We start from the raw sequence: 17528 nt of genomic DNA, 5'->3' as shown, positions 1-17528 counted from the left end.
TACTCCTGGCTATAAAGAACTACTATTTGACTTAGTCCTCAATTGTAAAAATCATTTTTAGATTTATCGAGCTACTGAATCTTACAGACAGACCTTATTACAAAGGCCTGGCTGGCTTTGAACTTGAGATTTTCCTGTGCCCAGGGCATATTATCTGAGACTATAAACCTGTGCCAAAAGGCATTGCTTCTGTGTTTTTCAGTAGTCTGGGGTACCTTTTGTCTCTCTATGGCTACCTTTTGTTTTTTGACAAGGTCACACTATGCAGCCTTGGCTGGAACAAACTTGCTTCATAGAGCAGGTTAGCCTCACACAGACACACATGCTTCTGCCTCCTGAGTGTTGGGATTAAAGTCATGAGCCACCCAACACTTTATGTAATCTACACAAGTACCTGTTATAATCATTGGTCTGAAATGAAGATATTTAAATTGACCCTAAGCTAGTCATCACCTGCAGGTGCTGCCAAAATTCTGATCTGTGAGGTGCTGAGCCCAAACTGATAACCTCTCATTTTTATCCCAACTAGCCTTTCTGACAACAAAACCGAACTTACCCATCCATGACCGTTTTCAAAATGAACATTAAGGAAGTGAGGAGATGACTACCATGCTATGTGCAAGTGTGAAGATCTGACTCTAATCCCCAGAACCCACAGAAAAGTCAGATCTGGCACATGTCTGCAGTCCCTGGACTACCTGTGGCTTATGGGCTAGTTAGCCTGGCTGACGCAGAGAAAAATAAGACTGTCTCAAACGGTAGAATATAAGGACTGGCACCCAATCTGTCCTCTGACTCCTACAAGTATGCTGTGGTACACCCATGTGTGAAACTCCCCCACCCCATTCCCCCCCACACACACACACACAAATTACATTAGGAAAAGTTAGATTTGACAATCTGGTTATTCACACACCAAGTCTGTATAAACAAAACCTTCACCCACTTCACACACAGCACTCAACACAACACTGTGAAGTGAGTTTTAGCAGTCTACATTGTCAAATGAAGTTTTCTTCCAGAAATATTTTAATAAAAATTGGCCTTTTCCAAGAAACACCCACTGCATGTCCATCAGTAAAAGAGAACCGTAACAAAATAGAAAATTTACCATATGGCTATGATTTAAAGAAAAAAAATATGCAGACCCTGGAGTACATTAGCCAAGTCCAAGATTCAAGCCAAATCCTTCTGAGGGGCCTATCAGGAACCCGATAGACAGCAGAGTAGAATGTGGCCCGTCAGCCACTGAGGTCAGAGGCCTCACAGAAGCACCTTCCTCAAAAGCGGTCCAGTCTGAGGCGTGATTTTAGGATAAGGCAGAACAATGTTAACACGACACATACAGGTGATCAAAAAAATTCTACAGTTCCCCCACATACTCTGAATCTGAAAACAAATCTAGAATCTTTATTACTTTTCTTTAAACAATTGCCAGGGCCAGAATCAAAGATAAATAGAAGGCACAGTTTTGCTTGGTTTTGTTATCAGATTTGGGGTTTGTTTTCTTGCGGGGATTTTTGTCCTTTTTTTCTTTTTTTTTTTTTTTACAAATACAAATAAAACATGAAAAACTCTACCTCAAAAAAACTAACAGTTCAACAAAAATCCTTAGCTGCGTTCTAGACATTGACAGGCTACGTCACAATTAAAATCCAATGGTAAAAACAGATGTTTGGAACTGTTTGGTAATCACATGTCAAAAGAACAAAGTTCTGGAAACACCTTTTATTCAGTTAGCCACACCAGCAGGGACCCAGTGGCAGTTGCCAAAAGGCAATTTTTCCACACCAGAACGGAGTCGTGACTCTTGACAGATAACATGGATTTTTCCTGCTTCCAAAATGTTTATCAAATCCTGTGTCTCCCAACAAATGAAACATCCATTGTCAGTGAGAAGCGAGACGCGCTCCTTTGGGGAATGGCCGTTACACTCCAGTCTGTATCTGCAGCGTGAGCAGGAAGGTGAGACTCCCTCCTCTTCTTAAAATCCTACTCCTCCTAAAGTATCGTTCCAGAAAACTGGAAGTGAAGGACTAAAAGGTCAGGGGAGGAAAGGGGAAGTGGGGGGCACACACCATGAACACAAGCGAAATTAAAATTGTACAAACTTGAGCAGTTTATAATAGACTACTCCAAGACACCAAAGGCTGGTTGAAGGAATTCACCATTCTGCAGGAGCCAGGGCTGTGTGCTGTGTGGAGATCTGGGCCAAGTAATTCACTGCCTTGGAGTTGTAATCCCCCTGCCCACACCAAAGCCTGGTTTCTGCACCATGCCTCCGCGGGGAGGGCCTCTCATCCCACCACTCGGCCCACCACGGGGGCCTCCAGGTCCCCGAAGGCGGTTATCCCTGCGGTCTCCTTCCCTGGCAGCTCGAGTCTTCTTCTCTTCCACATTCAGACGGACTGCGCCTCGGAACATGATGGGCTGTGTGAGGAACAAAGAAAGCAGACACTGAGTCCGGCTCCTGACCCTGACCGTGACTATCAGAAGTGAACAACACAACCCTAAGGAGCAAGCAGCTTTCAACCAACTAGTTCTCACAAACCTGCTTCTGTTGAACTAATACATGCACCTGTGGTGAGCTGTTCAGGGAGTAGAAAAGAGTCTAAACAGCCCTGGAAACATAAGTAACTCAAACTTCAGGTAAACTCAATGATAGACGCATCCGGCGGGGGGGGGGGGGGGGGGGGGGGGGGGGGGGGGGGGGGGGGGGAGGCACACGCCTTTAATCCAGCACTCAGGAGGCAGAGGCAGGCGGATCTCTGAGAGTTTGAGACCAGCCTGGTCTGCAAGAGCTAGTTCCAAGACAGCCTCCAAAGCCAGAGAAACGCATCAGAGAGATCCGTTGATTAAAAAAAAAAAAAAAAAAAAAAGACGCCTCCACAGCTTTGGAGTTGAATGTGAACATGGCCTCCTGCATGGAAAGTGACACACAAGGAGGTAGTGCTAAACCCACAAACAAACAAACACTGAAATGAGTGCAGTAAACGTCAGTGAAATGCAGAGGTGGAAAGTACTTGAAGTGTCATATGCATGGTCAGAAGCCTTGGGAGTTATCAAAATAGCTAACTCCACTGCCAGGGGATGTGTCCCCAATTTTCTCAATCTAAGAGCACCGCACACACCTGGCACACATACATACATGAAGTCAAAACGCATACACATAAAATAAAAATAAATCTTAAAACACACACAGAGAGATGCAAATCTACTTACCCTATGGTTGAGGACCTTCTGAACAGGCTCAGAATCATCAAACACAACAAAACCGAAGTTGGGCAACTTCCCGCCACTGTTAATGCGCAGCTCCACCACGTTCCCATAATCTGTAAGTGCAAAGAGCTCACAATTTCCTTGCAGGCACCCAGTTTTACAGCATTCAGCTTACATCAAGAGCAAGATGTGCTAATGAATTTAAAATGATTTCCAAGATGTCAAACTAAAATGCAAAAAGAGAGTTCAAATGCCCCTTAGATGAATGCCTATACTAACCAAGATCTAAGGGTTCCAGGCCATGGGGTTTGTGAACTTTGTGAACTTTGGATCTTGGCGAGCGGACCCAAGTGTAAAAGACAATGCATTACACCTCTCACATGCTCCTTATTCACCACTGTGAAGGAGTGTCATGCAACGCTGTAGCACACCTGCAACTCATGACACTGAGATCAGGGTGGAATCTTCCACTTGGTGTCACGCTCAAGGGAAGTGACAGCTATGACACTTATTTTGGAGTGACTGCTCAGGCAGAAGTCATGTTTGTGGAAAGGAAGGTTCATTTCGGAATTGGACTAACCAGGCCTTAAGCCCACTCCTTGTTACTAGAAAACCTGACATTACACCTGTGCCTCCACTGTGTGATGCTGTCTAGGAAATCAGGACCACATTGAGACTCAAGCACCTACTTTGGAAAAAATCCTTCAGTTCCGACTTGTCAACCTCATGTGGCAGGTTCCCGATGAAGAGCTGGTGACTGTCAGGGTGCCTCACCATCCTCCGAGGTTCCACATCTCCTGGCTCACCAGCCTCACGGACTTCAAAGACAAAACAAGAGTCTCAGAGACCCTTCACAAACAAGATTCCCCCCACCCAAAACCAAATCGTTCCACTGCACCAGCCAGGTCAAGATACATTCTCCTCTTAAAACCATCCCAAGCCAGACAAGTCGCCAAAGCTCTTACTTGGCCGGGGTCCCCTCTGAGGAGGAATATTGATCCGTTGCTCTCGAACTCTCTGATCTCTCTGAGGTCTTTGTGGTGGAATCTGAGATTCAGGCTTAGATTCTGGACGAGGCTGAAAAAGGTTACTGATTATCCTTTGTGGGAAGCCAAAGTAGCTTATCTGATGGTAATTTCCTTTTTTAAAAAATTTAATTACATTTATTATGTGTAAGTGCCACACACACATACAAGTGGGTTCCACACATCCAACTCAGGTTGTGAGGCTTGGTGGCAGGTGCCTTTACCCACTAAGCCATCTCACCACCCTTGTTATTTAGTTTTATATTATGTGTATGAGTGTTTTCTTGCATGCCTACCTATACACTATGTGTATGTCTGTGTTGGAGAAGGCCAGAAGAGGGCATTGGATCCCCTGGAATTGGAATTAATTACAGACAGTTGTGAACCCAGATACACTGCAAGAGCATTAAGAGCCCTTAACCACTGAGCCATTAATCCAGCTACCCACCCACATGACATTTCAGAGTTCAGAGCACTGGTAGCTCTTCCTAAGAACCAAAGTTCGGTTCCCAAAACCCACCTGCTTGCTCATAATTATAACTGTAGTCCCAGGAACCACTATGCCCTCTTCTGGCCTCCAAAGACAGCTGACAGGTGTGTGATGCACAAACATACTTGCAGGCAAAATACCCATATCAAACAATAAAAATAATTTTATTAAATTATGTGTTCCTGCCAGATGGTGGCAGCAAATGCCTTTAATCCCAGCACTTGGAGGCAAAGGCAGATGGATCTCTGTGAGTTTGAGGCCAGCCTGTTCTACAGTAGAATAAGTTCCAAGATAGGCTCCAAAGCTACAGAGAAACCCTGTCTTGAAAAAACAACAAAAAATCATCTGTTCCTGCACAAGTCTCTCTGTACCAAGTGCATTCACCACCTAGAGAGGCCCTCGGACTGGACATCTGTGAGCCACTGTGGTTGCTGGGAAATGATCCCAGTCCTCTCCAAGAGCAGTAAATGCTCCTAAGAGCTGAGCCATCTCTTCCACCCCTTGCCTATTTTCTTAAACAAAATCATTAAGCTAAAAAATGACAATTCTGGCTCTAAGGAGGATAGGTAGCTCCTTGAGGCTGACTAGCCAACTTCACCTAATTTGAGAGCTCCAGTTCTACAAAGACATTGCCTTAAAAAAAAAAAAAAAAAATTAAATAAAAAGTGCAGGGCCTCAAGGAACAATATCTGAAGTTGGCATCTGCTTCCACACGCATGCACAGACCCATGTGTATACACATACCCTCACAGAAAGAAAACTTCAAACCAAGAAGACCCTGCTTTCTGGCCAAGTGCTACTCTGGCTACAGCATAGTTCACCATGCTACTGGGTCCTCAATGAACCCATGAGTGAACCACCACCACCTACCTCCTCTTCTCTCCCCCTCCCAGTACACCAGGCTCCCATTCTCTACACCTGTTGAGGCTCACTTCCAAAGTGGTTAAATCTACCAAGGCGTAGATTCAGACCCTTACCTGTGAAGGTGGCACTTTTACCACATGGGGTGGTGTCCCCGTCACTGGAACAGCCCCACTGGGAGGAAGGTTCTTACTAGTCACAGATGCCCAAGAAAACGTCTAGGGGAGAACAAGACACATCAGAGCAATAGAGTCACTAACTTCTGCTTCCCAATCACAGGCAGCAGAGTCTACAGCTTCTGCAGCCTATAAACTGAGAACAGCTTATAACTGTCTAGGAAGCAACCAAGCATACCAGTACACCCCTCTAATCCCAATACTTTGAAGACTAAGAAAGGCTAACCTGGGATACACAGCGAGACCAGTTCAAAGTCAATCAAGTAATTATAATAGAGAAAAAGAGATCTTAATAATAAACTAGCAGAAGGCCAGGAGCACCTTTAATCCCAGCACTCAAGATGCAGAGGCAGGAGGATCTCTCAATTCAAAGCCAGCCTGGCCTACAGGGCAAGTTCCAGGACAGCCAGGGCTACACAGAGAAACCCTGTCTCCAAAAACCAAAACATATAACTAAATACATGAACTAGCAGAGAGTGAGGATGTGGCTCAGTTAGCAGCTTATAAATCAGGCATGGTGGCACATAACTACAAGGCCAGTTCTCGGGAGATGGAGATCAGGATCAGAAGTTCAAGGTCAGCTTTATATGGAGTTTGAGGCCAGCCTGGGAGAAATGAGAATCAGTCTCCCCAGCAGCAGTCTCTGTAGCAGCCAATGCCAGGACACTGCACATGTACTCAGGGCCTAGGACTGATCTTTAGCACAACAAGAAACAGGATCACAGTGCTAAGCCACAAGCCATACCCTCAAATCCTCCTGTGCTGGAGCAACATCTGCTGGGGCCGGAGAAGCACTCTTTTGCACATCCTCAGGAGCAGCTTCCTCCAATGCAGGCTCAGCCTTGTCCTCCTGGATGTCAGGCACAGGCTCTGGTTCCGGCTCTGGCTCTGGCTCTGGCTCCGGCTCCACAACAGGTTCCTCTAAATGCTCCTCTAAGTCGTTGCTGTCATGGGAGAGATTAAGAAATGTAAGCCTGTCTCCATGACTCACTCAAACACTTCAAGCCACCTAATGACTCCAGAGAAAGCTGTTTGCTAAATTCTAATGAACATATGGTCAGAAGGATCAAACAGAATCAAGTGACTCATTCAGTTACTAAAAATTAGCTTTTTTATATGTATTGAATGGAGAAAGATCAAACTCTCTGGTCTCTGAGGCCTAGCTCAGGCACAACAGGACTAGTAAGGCCAGCCAGTCTCAAAATCCAAGGCAGTAAGTGTTATCAAATGTGTCTTTAGCCACACAAAACAGCTCCCATAAAAACACACAAGGGGGCTAAAGAGATAAATGGCTCAGTGGTTAAGAGCACTGGCTGCTTTTCTCTGAGGTCCTGAGTTCAATTCCCATCAACCACATGGCAGCTCACAACTGTATGTGAGCCAATGTCCTATTCTGACGCGCAGACATAATATAGACAAAACACTCATATCCATAACATCATAAAATACATAAATAAATCTTAAAAAGAAAAAAAAATGGCAAAGAAAAAAAAGACCTACAAGGAATTCTGAGAGAGAAGACATCAGTCACACCTCAAAACAGTGGTCACATTTTCACACCAGTTGTCAAACACACTGTCCCTAGCCATGTTTTTCCTCCCAGCACCTGATCTCAGTAGGTCTATGGTAAAGCGCATTCTTCACTCTGATCCAGAGTGAACAGGTATGACCACACCTTGATAAACATTTGAAAGGTTTGAGTACTAAGTATTGACACGGGGAACATCCATAGCAACAGTACAACATTTCTGCCCCAGGAGCAGGACAAAAAACAAAAACAAAAACAAAAACCAAAGACACTATACTCGTATTGAAGCTGAGAAGTCTCTCCAGTTCCCAGGACAACCTTAAAATTTTTATTGCATTTACTTATTATGGGGAGGAGGTCAGAGACTAGCTTGCAGGAACAGTCCTTCCATCATGGGGTCTCAGAAATCAAAATATCCTGCTCCACCCAGCCTTCTCTGAGCCACAGTACTGGACTGTGAAACTTATATAATTACTACTTGGCTTATGGCTTTGAAATTTTATTCATCTAATTAAGTAAATCCTTCTGATACTTGTGTGCACACCTGCAATCCCAGAATCTGGAAGGCTGGGACAAATGACTCTTAAAGTTCCAGACTGGTCTCAGCTACACAGTCAACACTCCTGTCTCCAAGACAATTTAGTAGCCTGAACCAAACAAGTAACTCATAAATATTATCTAAACAGTTTTCACAGTACATGCTATAAAAATAAACAATTTGCATATTGCTACCTAGTCAAAAATAACAAAATATTTTCCTAGAAAATTACCATTGCTTTCCTCACAGCCTACAGGGGCTATAAGGAAACTCACAGCAATCCTCTCACCTCAGCCTCTGAAACATGGGATTATATGTCTCTACACCTGACTTAGGAAGTGCTGAGCATCAAACTCAGTACTTACTACATACATCCAGACTCTGCTCGTTGCCTGAGATTAATCCTTAGAAGACATGTCTGTCTCCAACACAATTCAACTTCTTGTTGCAAGCCTGGGCATGTGAAGAAAAGTTCCCTTACCTGACCGTCTGCTCATAGAAAGTCCCAGAATCATCAGGCACCACCTCAGGTGTCTGCTGTCTTTCTTCAGGTTCTTCTACTTCCTCCTCAGATTCTAGGAGGAAAATATGTAAAATAAGTATGATCACTCTAAACCCACAAGTTCCTTAACTTACAATTTCTACTATAGACACAAAGAAAAACACACCAAAGAAAGCAGGGCAATTTGGTAAAGACTTTGAGGGAAAACTCAAGCATTTTAAGAACAGACTTTTTAAAAAGGAAAAGGCTCTTTGCTTCCTGCTCCTGCCACGCACCTCACCTGCCTGTCACCATGCCTCCCCTACCATGATCAACTTGGCCCCCTTAAACTGTGAGCCAAAAGCAAAACAAAACAAAACCTTTCTTCCCCAAGTTGGGGCATTTTATCAAAGCAAGAGAAACTGAGCTGTCTGGTGCAGGATTTGTAATTGCTCTGAATTCTGGGATGGGATAGGGGAGGTTTACTCTGCACTGGGCTCATCTGTCTCATCTGTCTCAGCTGAGAAAAATCAAGTACACAAAAGGAGTGAAAACTGATCAATAGAGCACCTGTGTTTATTACAAAACCAGCCCAGAAGGCACTTCTGCAGCCAAGTAAATTTGGAGACTAGAGAACAAGCCAGCATGTGATTTCAGTTCTTGCCCACTGCTGTGCTCACATGGTTCTCATCAGGATGGCCTATATCCCAGAGGAAAACGGTTTGGGAATCTCTCAAATCTATACCCTCAAGAGACTCCCCTTCCCCAGGGATGCAGTTAATTAGCAATAACAGAGTGATGTGAAATTCCTTCTCAGAAAGAAAATATCAGACTTTGTGAGGAACACTATGGAGCAAGGTCAATAAATTGACCAAAAAAAAAAAAAAAAAAAAAAAAAAATTGCCACATAATAATCAAAACACTAAACATACAGAATAAAGAAAGAATATTAAGATCTCTGTTTTGAGATATTTGATTACACTGTGTGAAGATATGTGCCTGTGATTGATGTAATAAAAAGCCAAACAACCTCTCGAAAAGCCAAAACCACAACTTACTCAGACCATGGGTCTGCAGTAGTAGGACACCTCACCTTGTTAGCTGAGTTACCTAGCCTACAGGATGGAGAAATGCACCCAACAGGCTTCTACTTAGAGCTGGGTGTGGTACAGAGACTACTCTCCACGGGTTTGACTCTGCACACTCCACCCTACCCTTTCTTTCTTCCATCCATCATCCACACTGTCAAAAGCCCAAAACTTCAGGACAGCATTCCCTGCAGAGCAAAGGCAGGCACCTTGACTGCCCATTCTACAAAAGTGGGGTTCCTAGAGGAAGGGTTGCACACCTTCCACCACCACCCAGGGCAGCACAGGTGTGCCAGGCCCTCTGCATCGTGTTCTACACTGAGCCAGGCTGTTTCTAACCCAGGAGAAACTAACCATTCACATTAACTAGGAGAATCCCCATGCTCTGATAAGATTAATTAACCAAAAACACTCTCATAAGTCAACCTGATGCCACTTACAAATCCCACACAACAAACTGTCTGTGGCTTCACACTTACCATCCTGAGGTTCAGTGACAAAGCCACCGAAGACCTCATCTTGGTATCTGAAGATGTCGTTGTGCACATAAAACTTGTTAGCAACAGAACCCTGAAATGTCAGCAACAAGTTTTCAGTTATTCAGACTTATAAAAAACTGAATCATGAGCATTCATCTCTCTATTTTCTGCTTCTGATGCATGTAGCCAGCTGCCACATATTCCCACTGCCATGATGGACAAACAAAAAAGAAACAAACAACCCACAAATCACTACAACAGCAGTTCTTGGCTAGGAGAGATTCTGCCCCAGCAGACATCTGGCAACATCTAGAAACATTCTGTTTTAATAATAATATAGGTTGGCTTCTGATAACCCGGGGAAGAACAGAGTGTTAAATGGCAACAGCACTCATGACAGCCAAAGTCATCTATGCCAAGACTGAATGCCCTACTGTGTAAAATCCTGTTCATACACAGTTGTAAAGAACTACATGGACATATTGTTAAAATATTCATCCTTACCACCAGATGGACACTCAGAGACAGAGAGAGAAATCCGCAAAACTCTTTTGTAGGATGCCAAAGACAACTTTTCAACCATTTACAAACATTGTAGTCTCAAGGGATCTAAAATGTCCTAACTCTTACATTACAATATTAATCTAGTAGTCATGGTAGTATATCTAAAGATCTCTCGTGTGGGTTTAGACATACTTAAGCCCAAATCCAATTATCTCATTTACTGTCGGTCCAATTTCTAAGGTTGTTCCCTCAACCACATAAAAGTACAAGTGATTTGTGTATTGACATGGTTTATCCAACAATACATTTTTCTTAATGCTCCCTTTGAAAGACAAAAAAGAATTATGAAGAACCTGTATGACGAGCAATATAAACTGTAAAATCCTCCCCATGGGGAAAAGTCATCTGTCCTCCTCCTCCTTTGAGATATCATCTCTTGGTTTACTGTGGACTGGTTTCAAGCTAGCAAGCCTCCTGCCTCAGCTTCTCAACAGCTGGAACTGCTGGACTGGAAAGATGGCTCAGTGCTTTTGCAGAAGACCCTAGTTCAATTTTCAGCACCCACATGGGGATCCACTGCCCTCCTCTGACCTCTGAGCACACTACATGCATGCAAACACATAAAACAAAAACAGTTTTTAAAGCTGGAATTACATGTATATACCACCATGGCTGCCAAGTATTTTACATGTTAATGTAAATCTTCCTTCAAAAACCTTGACTACACACTCAATGATGGTACATACCTGTAATCCTAGCTCTTGGGAGGCTGAGTCAAGAGGATCACCAGGATATCCAGGACAGTCTGAGCTACATTAATGAGATTTTATCTCTAAACAAAAACATCTGCCAGGCAGCAGTGGTGCACTCCTTTAATATCAGCACTTGGGAGGCAATGCAGGAGAGTCGAGGCCAGCCTGGTCTACAGAGCAAATTCCAGGACAGCCAGAGATACACAAAGAAACCCTATCTTAAAACACCCCCCCCCAATTCTTTTAAAGATAGGGATAGTAATTTTTACCACCTAAAAAGAATTTTTTAGATGAATTCGGGAGAAAACAGTTATTCAGCAAGTCCTTATAAGCAGACTCCATACTTACGCAGCTTCCCACCCTGGCTCTCTGCAGAAGGCACAGATGGCATCCATCACCCACCTGTGCAACCTTTGGAAGCCTAACTACAAAGAACCACCATGAACGGAACAAGCTAATTCTCCAATGGGGCCTAAGGGGCCAGGGCACAAGGGCATAAAGCATCCTGTGCCCACACCAGGACAGCATGAAGGGTTCCCACTGACTAGGCCCAGGACATGAGGGATATGTTTAACAGTTATTAATGAATAACACACTAAAAATACTAGAAATACATGAATGATGGGGGGGGGTCCTTTATAAGATAATGCCAATAATGAATGAACACAGGATGGTGGGTGAGACCAGACATTGCCATCTGTCATCCATCCTCTCAGCCAAGAACCTCCAATGAAGACTAATGATAGCATACCAAACTCTGAGAAAGAGCAGCACATCTATACAGGACCCAAGAATTGGTCACCGATTACAAACCAGATACAAAAGCTACCTGACTTCAGTGGCAAGACCTGTACACATTACCTGGGGAAACCAGAGGCACTAAACGGCATTATGGCCACTAAATGATGACTAGAAGAAAAACACATGACTAGAAGAAAAACACATGAAATGTGGACTGTGCTCTTCAGAACTGTCAATGCCAAGCAAATCAGAAGAGTAAGGTACAAATGATGGAGAACCAGACACTACCAGGGGAACACAATGAAATCTGGAATCGGGAAAAACAAAACTACTATGAAGACTATACTGGCACAGTCTCTGAAATTTAAATATAGATTATTGAGTGAGATTTCCTGAATTTGGTAACAACAGGATGGTTATGGGACAGAATTACTTGTCCTGAGGAAACACCAGCTGAATACATACAAAGTATTCATTTCAAATAGTTTAGAAGGAAAAGGACCCCCCCCCCCACACACACACACACATCTCCCTGGGCCAGTGAGGACACCATACACAGAGCTCCAGGCCAGAAGGACAAATCAGCTCTACCCCCGTGGCCATACCTATAACCCTGGGCTGCCAGGAATCTAGAGACTACACACAGTCTCTAAGTGCTCTCTCACTACAGAGCCAACATACCTCAGGAGCAAGAACAAAGGTCTGCATGAACCTCCGCAGAGCCTGGTTGTTGTTGGACAGTAGCCCCATCACTTGGACCACCACCCCATCATTCAGAGTAGCGTGAGCATCCACGTGGCGGATCTTGGTGTGGCAGTTGGTGAAGTTTTGAGACATCACTTTCCTATGGATTTCCTGAGGAATGGAGGCAAGAGTCAATCCCCAGGAACTCAGCAGTTCCAAAACTAAGACAGTAGCAGCTACCAGCACCAAATCAGAGCCTGGCATCTCCCTGTGTTCTCTCAGATCAGGTCCTTGACACTCAGCCCTACCTCCTATTCCCACAAGCTCCTTGAGCAGAGTCTCAAAGCAATCAAGAGCAACAAAACAAGCACACTGAAGGGCAAAAACTCATTCCACGGCTTCAGTGAGCTTGACAGTAGCTAGGGCTGCCTAGGAGGCATGCCTGGAGTCTCTAGATTAGGTCAATTATGATGTGAAGATCCATCCTAACCGTGGACACCACCATTCCACAGGCTAGGGCCCTGTGTTGTATAAAAGAGGATGGGAACTAAGTACCAGTACTTACCTCGTGCCCTTGCTACAGCCCCACTCTGATGGACCAACCAACACCCTTGAACCATGAGCCTCAACAGTCCTTCCTGCCTAAATGCTTCTATTGGGTGTTTTGCCTCAACAGTGAGAACAGTACTCAACAAAACCAGAGACTTCTATAGGACTGTAATTAACACCTAGTTTACACCTAGCTAAAAATAAATCATAAATAATAATAAATAAATAATCCCAGGCTGGTGAGGCCTAATGATCCACATGTGATCTCTAGGGCAGAAACAGAGCTCCTGAAAAGGTGCCCTTTGACCTCCGTATGCATGTATGCCATGGCAGTCACACTCACCCAAAAATCAATAAATGCAAACATCTCAGAGCAGGAGATGGCTCCATGGCTAAGATCTCTTACTGCTCTTAGAGGGACCTATGCTCACTTCCCTGAACCCACATGGCAGCTCAATCACCTGCAACTCCAGTTCCCAGGGATCCAAGCACTCTCCCAGATTCCTCAGGCCCTAGGCATGCACATGGTACACAGACATGTATGTTGGCAAAACACTCATACACACAAAACAAAAATATAGCCTTAAAAAAAAATTAAAAAGTAAAAATTTCCCAATACAACACAGATAAAGGGAATGTATACACTGCTGTTTATATAATATAAACTGTCTGTGTGTGTGTGTGCTCTGGTTCCAGTGATCACAGCTCAGCCCCTTAAAAAAATAACTGTCCTGCTATATATATGTACAATCCAAGCACTTGAGAAGCTGAGGCAGGATATTCATAGCAAGCTCCTGGACAGCCAAAAACATGTATCAAAATTATGTGTCAAAAAACAAAATACCGGGCGTAGTAGCACATGCCTCTAATCCCAGCACTTGGGAAGCAGAAGCAGGAGGATCTCAGTGAGTTCAAAGCCAGCCTGGTCTACAGCATGAGTTCCAGGACAGCCAGAGCTGCTACACAGAGAAACCCTGTCTTGAAAAACCAAAATAAGATATCAAATAGCTGTCTTGAATGAACACCTTTTAAGTTTAGAAATGACATTGCTGTATAGAAGCCAGCTAACACAGAAATGGCATTTCAGCAAACCAAGGAATTAAAGAGGAGCCACCCTCCCGAGGAACTAACTGCCTGGTAGGCAAGAAGCTACCTCCTCTTCTACTACTGGGCCATGGCACCCACCTTCTGCCCATAGACCGCATCCGCTGGCTTCCCGTTGGAATCCAAGCCCCCGTGGGCATAGGAAGAGTTCTTTCCATAAAATCTGTACAAGAGAAGGCAATTTACTTCTCATCTTCAAGGACACGCAGATGAGGTACTTAGTGTTCAGGCTTGATCCCTATCCACCTCACTGGCAGGCTCACAGCAGGGCCTCTATGTTTGTGCATGATAAATCCATTGTACACACACACACACCCAGAGTCAGCACCAGTCTCAGTCAAAGAGGCATGTGTGTGGTTTTCAAGTCCCGACTTCCAGGTTTCAGGGTAGGATGATCATGTTGGGAAGGAGCTTGGAGTTTGTCAGCAAAGCCAGGCACTTAAAATCAAAGTCAAGTTCCTGCTTCAGCTGAGGACAGCTGCCCTGTCATGAACCAAAGAGTCAGTGCCTTCCCACCTGAGAAGGCAGTGGGCAGTTGTCCTGTGTGCGGGAAGTATGAACTTTTCATCCCTTTATTGCTCTCTCTCTCTCTCTCTCTCTCTCTCTCTCTCTCTCTCTCTCTCTCTCTCTCTCCCCCCTAAACACTCAGATACCCTGTACTCTGTTTTCATTAAAAGGACAGAGATGTACAACAAATGCCAACTAAAGATCACCGAAGAAATCTGAGGTCAGCCCAATAAGCCCTAAAATAAGTGAGCCCACATTATTGCTATGTTATTTTCTAGCAACCTTGCTACCCTCTTTTTAAGAGAAGGCTTCTCCTATGTAGCTCTGCCTGGAACTCACTATGTAGACCAGACTGGACTCAAACTCAGAGATTCACCTGCCTCTGTATCCTGAGTGCTGAGATTAAAGGCGTGTGCCAATGTAGACATGCTGCTACTTTTCACATGTTTAAGGGAACTCATAGCTCATAGCCTCTCATCTCTCCACCAGGCCCCTCTCCACTACACCCTCAATGGGAATGAAAATGCAGGAAAAGGAAATCGTAGGCTGTAACTGCATTAGCAAGATAGGTGTGCATGCAGCATCTTCCAGCTCCAGCTTGGGTTTGTGCTAAGTCCACATACTTTTCTACACTACAACACTAAAATCCCAGCACTCAGGAGGCATAGGCAGGCAGACCTCTGAATCCCAGGCCGGGGATACAGATAGGACCTTATGCTCTTCCTTTCTAAACCACTACCTATAGCTGCTTATGTGAAGGACCATCCCACAACACCTCTCCTAGGCAAGTGAGAGAGAACACACCTGTGCAGCATGTCCGGGGCCTGGTTCAGCAGGGTGTAGTACTGTCGCACAAACTCCCGCCCGACCAGCAGGGGACTAGGCTTCTCCATAACCATCGCTTTGGTGGATTCAACCTGTAAAACAATACCAAAACGTGTCAGTCAACAATCAGAAGTGCTTGAAAAGGACTGACTCACTGTGCTAACTATACAGCATCGCTTCAGCATTCCTAAGAGTCTCCCTGCTACACTCTAGCTATCCTGGAACTCACTGTGTAGACCAGGATGGCATTGAACTCAGATTTGCCTGCCTCACCCTTCCAAATGCAACTGGTAAAGATTACAACCACACCTAGTAATCTTAAAGTTTAAAAAGGAATAAACAGGCACTGGAGAGATGGCTCAGCAGTAATGGCTCCTCTTCTAGAGGACCTGGGTTCAATTCCCAGCACCCACATAGCAGCTCACAGCTATCTGTAACTCCTCTCCCAGGGGATCTGATTCCCCATATAGACATACTTGCAGGCAAAACACCAATTTATATAAAATAAAATAAATAAATTTAAAAAGAAAAAAAAAGGAGTAAATATAGCCAGGCATTGGTAGCACACACCTTTAATCCCAGGACTCAGGAGGCAGAGGCAAGTAGATCCCTGTGAGTTTGAAGCCAGCCTGGTCCACAGAGCTTGTTCCAGGACAGGCTCCAAAGCAATACAGAAAACCCTGGCTCAAAAAACCAAAAATAAATAAATCACAAAACCAAAATTTAAAAATTTAATCCTGGGGCTGGAGAGATGGCTCAAAGGTTACAAGCACTGGCTGCTCTTTCAGAGGTCCTGAGTTCAATTCCCAGCAACCACATGGTGGCTCAATAACCATCTATAATGAGATCTAGTACCCTCTTCTGCAAGGATAGTTACATAATAACTAAAGCTTTAAAAAATGACCCCTACAAACACACAAATTAACATTCTCATTGGTTTATTGTTTAAAAAGTAATCAAAATCAAATAGTATACACTTAATAAGACACTTTTTAACTACAACCAAAAATACCATGGAGACTGACAGGTATCTTTTTAAACAAAAGTATTAACTATAAATCTTCAATATCCTCTGACATGACCTCGTATATGTAGCAATCTCCCAAGCTGAAACATCACATCCTGTTCATTTTCCCAACTACAGTTACAAGGTCAAGTATAGAATCCACAGCAATGGCAGCTCTGAAGCCCCTAGAGGAAAATTCCTTAATACTACAGAACATTCAAGAGGCAGTAAGGAATGCAACTCACAAGTCTCATTCAAGGGAGTTCCCAAAACATACAGGACTCACAAGACCCGGGCTGTTTACCCTGTAGAGATCCATATAGATTTTGTGAGTCATCACCCAGGTGGGATGAGAGCTTTTGGTGATGGAGTTACCAACAAGCTCACAAAGGCAGGCATTTGTTCACATCTCCCCCAGAAAAAGCCACACGACAGTCACCTTATTTAAGAGATAAAATTATACAAACAAATATGCAAGCAAAGCTGAAGATACACAAATCTAACTACAGTATAAAAGGAGACCAGTTTTATTTCAGCATTTTTGACGTTTTCAGTATATGGTATCAAGTGTTTTGCCTGCATGTGTGTCTCTGTACCATATGTGCACCTGTTGCCCTTGGAAGCCAGAAGAGAACACTAAAATCCTAGAACATGAGTTATGGATGGTTGTGCTGCCACGTGGGTGCTGGGAATCAAACCTCAGTCCTATGGAAAAGCAGACAGTGCTCTTCAACACTGAGCCATCTCTCCAGCCCCATTTCAGCTTTAAGATGTATGTTTAGGGCTGGTGAGATGGCTCAGAGGTTAAGAGCACCGACTGCTTTTCCAGAGGTCCTGAGTTCAGTTCCCAGCAACCACATGGTGGCTCACAACCATCTGTTATGAGATCTGGTGCCCTCTTCTGGTGTGCAGCTATACATGGAAGCAGAATGTTGTGGACATAATAAATAAAGTCTTAAAAAAAAAAGATG

The 17528-nt window shown here is 44.1% G+C and overlaps 1 protein-coding gene across 1 annotated transcript in view; it reads right to left on the bottom strand.

Moving 5' to 3' along the window:
* Positions 1-1011: 1011 nt before the first annotated feature.
* The window catches only part of G3bp1 (G3BP stress granule assembly factor 1), a 28732-nt gene continuing 12215 nt past the window's right edge, over positions 1012-17528 (bottom strand). The window contains exons 2-12 of the mRNA XM_027427449.2: positions 15531-15643; positions 14301-14382; positions 12564-12737; positions 9886-9976; positions 8319-8412; positions 6517-6715; positions 5712-5813; positions 4185-4296; positions 3909-4037; positions 3223-3332; positions 1012-2430 (exon numbers count right to left, since the gene is read on the bottom strand). Coding sequence (XP_027283250.1) covers positions 2221-2430; positions 3223-3332; positions 3909-4037; positions 4185-4296; positions 5712-5813; positions 6517-6715; positions 8319-8412; positions 9886-9976; positions 12564-12737; positions 14301-14382; positions 15531-15625 — 1398 coding nt within the window. The 5' untranslated portion in view covers positions 15626-15643 and the 3' untranslated portion in view covers positions 1012-2220. The remainder of the gene's footprint in view (positions 2431-3222; positions 3333-3908; positions 4038-4184; positions 4297-5711; positions 5814-6516; positions 6716-8318; positions 8413-9885; positions 9977-12563; positions 12738-14300; positions 14383-15530; positions 15644-17528) is intronic.

Source organism: Cricetulus griseus, chromosome 7 (assembly GCF_003668045.3).
Source record: "Cricetulus griseus strain 17A/GY chromosome 7, alternate assembly CriGri-PICRH-1.0, whole genome shotgun sequence".
Classification (NCBI taxonomy): Eukaryota; Metazoa; Chordata; class Mammalia; order Rodentia; family Cricetidae; genus Cricetulus; species Cricetulus griseus.
The sequence above is the reverse complement of the archived record's forward strand: the minus strand, read 5'-3'. Positions and strand labels throughout refer to the sequence as shown.